The sequence below is a fragment of the Panicum virgatum genome, chromosome 6K (genome assembly GCF_016808335.1).
Source record: "Panicum virgatum strain AP13 chromosome 6K, P.virgatum_v5, whole genome shotgun sequence".
Lineage (NCBI taxonomy): Eukaryota > Viridiplantae > Streptophyta > Magnoliopsida > Poales > Poaceae > Panicum > Panicum virgatum.
Window position 1 is genome coordinate 33,143,017 of NC_053141.1, and position 4,872 is coordinate 33,147,888.

At 38.2% G+C, this 4,872-nt stretch overlaps 1 protein-coding gene across 10 annotated transcripts; it reads left to right on the top strand.

Annotated features, from left to right (window-relative positions):
- Positions 1-2,498: 2,498 nt before the first annotated feature.
- Positions 2,499-4,267, top strand: LOC120712254. 10 transcript variants are annotated; one of them, XR_005690816.1, is made up of 4 exons: positions 2,499-2,763; positions 2,862-2,994; positions 3,270-3,505; positions 3,956-4,251. XR_005690816.1 is itself a non-coding variant. In XM_039998010.1 (4 exons), the coding sequence occupies exons 1-4, from the start codon at positions 2,539-2,541 to the stop codon at positions 4,189-4,191; spliced, it is 432 nt and encodes a 143-aa protein (XP_039853944.1). In that variant the 5' UTR covers positions 2,499-2,538; the 3' UTR covers positions 4,192-4,267. The 10 variants fall into 10 exon arrangements, 5 of the variants coding, with proteins under 5 accessions (XP_039853944.1, XP_039853942.1, XP_039853943.1 ...); XR_005690815.1 differs by having other exon boundaries at positions 2,862-2,935; XM_039998010.1 differs by lacking the exon at positions 3,270-3,505 and having other exon boundaries at positions 2,499-2,615; positions 2,727-2,771; positions 2,862-2,935; positions 3,956-4,267.
- Positions 4,268-4,872: the final 605 nt, after the last annotated feature.

The following is a 4,872-nucleotide window of genomic DNA, read 5'->3' on the forward strand; positions in this document are numbered from 1 at the left end:
TTGTTAAGCATCAAATTACAAAAATACACTACAAGAAACCATTTAATCTGGGACTATTTTTGACGAAATTTTCGTAACGTTTTCAGATATCGTCACGGATCTGCTACTATGGATATAAAGCCCATAACACAGTGACAGTTGATTGATTTCGTCATGAACGAGCCCAAAACCTGTGACGTTTTAGCAAATCCGTCGCAATTAATAAATTTTGAATTATTGTCATAGCACAATGTGAGAATACAAAAAGAAAAAAGGTATCACAAGGTGAGAAAACAATCTCGGCGCGCCGTCCGGCCCTTGGAAAAAAAAACTTGGACATTCATGGAAAATATGGACTCACACTTTCATGGAAAAGAATGACGTTATTTGGACAAAAAAATGTGCATTTTAATCATGGTCAAAGTTTTTGTTAAGCATCAAATTACAAAAATACACTACAAGAAACCATTTAATCTGGGACTATTTTTGACGAAATTTTCGTAACGTTTTCAGATATCGTCACGGATCTGCTACTATGGATATAAAGCCCATAACGCAGTGACAGTTGATTGATTTCGTCATGAACGAGCCCAAAACCTGTGACGTTTTAGCAAATCCGTCGCAATTAATAAATTTTGAATTATTGTCATAGCACAATGTGAGAATACAAAAAGAAAAAAGGTATCACAAGGTGAGAAAACAATCTCGGCGCGCCGTCCGGCCCTGGGAAAAAAAAATTTTGGCTCGCAAAACAATTTGATGGAGCCAACACTAGGGATGGCAACGGGTATATACCCGCCGGGTAGTTCTATCCCATACCCGTACCCGCGAAAAAAAATTATACCCGCTACAATACCCATACCCGTGTGCGGGTACGAAATCGTTCCCATACCCGTACCCGTCGGGTAAAATAAACCCGATGGGTAACCCGTACCCGATTAGGTACCAGCTATGCACATATTAAATAACACAAAACTAATAAATATATGATATAAATACAATCACAAATCATCAAATATAAGTGAATAAGAGGAAGACAATAATTAATAACATAGCAACAAACAAATTGATCAATTTTTTGAATATATATACCCATATGGATCTAATTTATTATGTTCTATGCATGATTGTTGCGGGTATAAATTACCCATGGGTACGCGGGTATGGGTAGTTCACACCCGTACCCGCACCCGCCTACCCGACGGGTAGAGGATTGTTCCCATTAACATACCCACGGGTGAAGAATTCATTCCATACCCGCCTTTATATCGGGTAAAACCCGTCGGGTATTCGGGTACCCATTGCCATCTCTAGCCAACACTCGAACTCCTGACCACAGGCTTCAGTTCAAGCAACACTACCACTGCACCAAATGTATGCATGTGGTATGGATGCACGTTACAATTCTTTTGTACTCAAAGTTTAATAAAAGAAATTAAAAAGGCCCAAAGGTTGGCGAGCAAACTCGAAACCGTGACCTCAGGTATGGAGGAAGCTTCCATTACCACTACACCAATAGAGGATTTGCGGCTAGACACGGTATCAAATTTACTTAAACACTCTACGTTACTCAAACAAAAATCCGCGCCAACTGAGATGAAGAACAATACATGTGTGGCTCATTTTCTCTTCTTAATTCAGAATTAAAATTTGTAGTTAGTATTTATACCTCATAATAACTCCAAATCCGATGCTTTTTTTCACTTTTTTCTAAAATCATGATCTTTCATTTAATGCCGTTTGTTTTATGTAAATTGCTATTTACTGGATAATTTTTATATGGCTTATTTTTACACCTAAGTAGAGTATGAATTAAAACATATTTTTTATAACAATTGATAATGTAACTTCACATTCTCTAATGTTATGGTAAACCTAAGGTTGTGTCGAAATTTGAAGTTCATAAAAGTTCAAAAAAGTTATATGGTACTTAAATCTCAAAGTTTGAGTTGAGTTGTAAGAAACAATATTAGAGATGTAACTATTTGTGAACAATGTGTGGTTCCATTTTAGTGAAATCATTTAAGTTTTTTATGGATAGAATATGGACCAAAAATATATTGTCACGTCAATTTTTAGAATTTTTCAACCAACTTTACATATTATTGCAATTATTGTGTAATAACTTGGAGATAGAAGTTTGAATTGTCCCTAGAAGATAATTAAATTTTTCATCTATCTCCAAGACATGGGCTAGACTTCAACATATGAGACTAAATATAATTTTTCTATAATATTTTGAATTGGTTTAGAGGTACATAGTTCAACTTGGAATTACTTTCGAAAAGCACATAGAAATTCATTTAATTCACAAAATATACCAAATCTATTAAAAAAATCTTGAAACTCCTACTAGTCAACTTAAATATTGTCTATTACATGTAAAAAATGTTATGCAAACCAGACCCATTTCAACCCAAATGGCCCAACTGATTTTCACCGTCCATCTCCGATCCAATGCCTCCAATCACTCTCCCATGATATAAAAGCAGCAGAACCCTAGCCCCTCCTCTCCGGCGCGTGAGTGCCGCTCGGCCGCGCCCCAAGCCGGGCGCCACCATGTTCGTGAGTGCATGGGCCTGCTCGCCCCTTCCACGCAAGCCTGGGGTCTGCTCGCCTGCTCAGGCGCCGTCCAAGCAAGTGGATCCCTCTGATTTTTTTTGTTCCCCATTCGATTCAAGCCATTTTACTTCACTTGCACCTCTACTGGATGCAAAATCCGTCACGATTTCTTCTCAAATGTGCAGTACACGACTAGAATCTATGGTCTTTGCTTGGTCAGAGGTAAAAAGGCAAGTTCCAAGTGCTCAGATCTATTTTTCTTGCAGATTGGTTCATTTTCATTTAGACCCGGAGAGTAAAATGTTTACTTCTTTATGCAGAATTGCAGATCTTTTTCCCCTCAGTCTTTCCCCCTCTGATATGTCGCCCAGTTGGATTCATTTGTGCCGCTGTGGTAAAGAAATGAAGAAAAACCTTTCCTTAAATCCTTGTATGCATGAAGGAAAACTAAAGGTTTTCTTTACGAAGTGGATCTTTTAATTACTGCATTTGAGAGCGAAACTGAAACTGTAGTACATGCAAGAGGATTAAATTTGAGCTTGTCCCCATGAGTTTTGGATGGAGAGCGGAAGTGATAGGCATAACTATATCTTAGAATTGATCCCTGCATGACCAGGGGACCAAAGCATAAACCATGATCATTTCTTAATTTTCTACTTGTTCATTTTTTGAGTTCTTAATCTTTCATATGCATAGCCTGACTACTGACTTATGATTGAATTTTACAGTTTCGAGACTGAACTCATCACTAAGCTCCAAACTAGGGGTCTTGCAATGAAAAATCATGGAGTATGCTATCCTTGGTTCTCGTTACTATTATTTTTCTGCTACAACACCATACCAGCTTTCATGCACACTACCATGAGTACCAGTCCACCAGCTCTTTTATTTGTCAAACCAGGAGTACGTCTCAACAACACAAGCAAAAAATTATTCAATCATTTCCACGCAGTGGCATCCCGAGGTCTGCTTCCTTTCGTGCAAGTGTCTTGTTTCAAACATCACTCTTACTTGTGTCACCTTACTGTTGCCACTTATACCAAGCTGACACTCAATTCAGAAAGCCACTTTTGAATGGGGGCAAGGATTTCCTGATTCACAAATGGTTAATTACCTTACTACAAATGGTTATAGGTTGTTTTAGACCTTATGTTTTTATTGCCACTATCAAATGCACATACTTTATCTTCAGTGAGTGAGATTACTGTCAGATACTGTTCTTGAACATTGATATATTTTGGATCTATACTTGTAACATGATTACAATAAGTTTTTTTATTCTGAAACTATAGGTTTAATATGACTAATGGAGAGTTTATGTTCGAAATTCACCTTAGCAGCTATGTCACTTTGTTTGGACTTAAATCTGATGAGATGACTGAACTAATCATAAGTATTTCTTTTCCCTTGTCAGGTTGCATTACTACAGAGCAAGCTGAGCGTGAAAACCTGTGTGATCTATTGTTGGTGTTGCAGGTCCTGTTGGTGCTCTGGAACATTTGCTACTTTGCTTCTGGAATCAAATTGCTACTTGTATCATGTGCTTTGATTTTTGGTGGTGTAGGTCTTGCTGGTGTATTTTGGGCTGTTGTATCTCTTTTCAATGTAAACATGAGATTGTATCACTTATTTTGGGCCGCTAAAATTTGATATGTATTTTGGCTTGTACTGATCATTCTGGTGTATGGTATGAGAAATTGGATTAATTTATGGGCTCAATTTTTTATGGGCCTTTTTGGTGGTCTTTGATTTGATAGTGGTTCAAAAAATGACCCAACTGACCGGCCTAGTTAAAAAATGGGCCTGCTAACCAATGGGCTGTCATCATCATTTATCCACATCACTAGCCATGCTGGCTGCCACGTGGTAAACATCTGTGACAAATATTTGTGACGTTTAATTTTGACATGAATGATGGGCTTGGGCAGGCTTGGGCTTGGATGCACAGGCCTAAGAGTGTTTTATGACAGTAAAAAAACGTCATAGATTGTGCTGATCTGTGACGATTTCGAAGAAAACGTCATTCGATTTAATCTGTGACGCTCAATACATTACGCTGCTCGAAAACGTCACGAACAAAATTTTATGACAAATTTTCAACGATCTATGACGAAATTATTTCGTCACGGAATAAATGGTTTCTTGTAGTGATAACAACTTCGCCAAGAATTGACATGAATTGGAGATGAACACGCGCATACGCACAAGTGGGATCCATGAGTCAGTCATACAACCGGTAGGCACTGGTCAACCCTGCACGCAGTTTGCCCCCCTCCTCTTCCGGTTACACAACAGACCCAATTGTGTCTCTATGACGCGTGGGTCTAATGA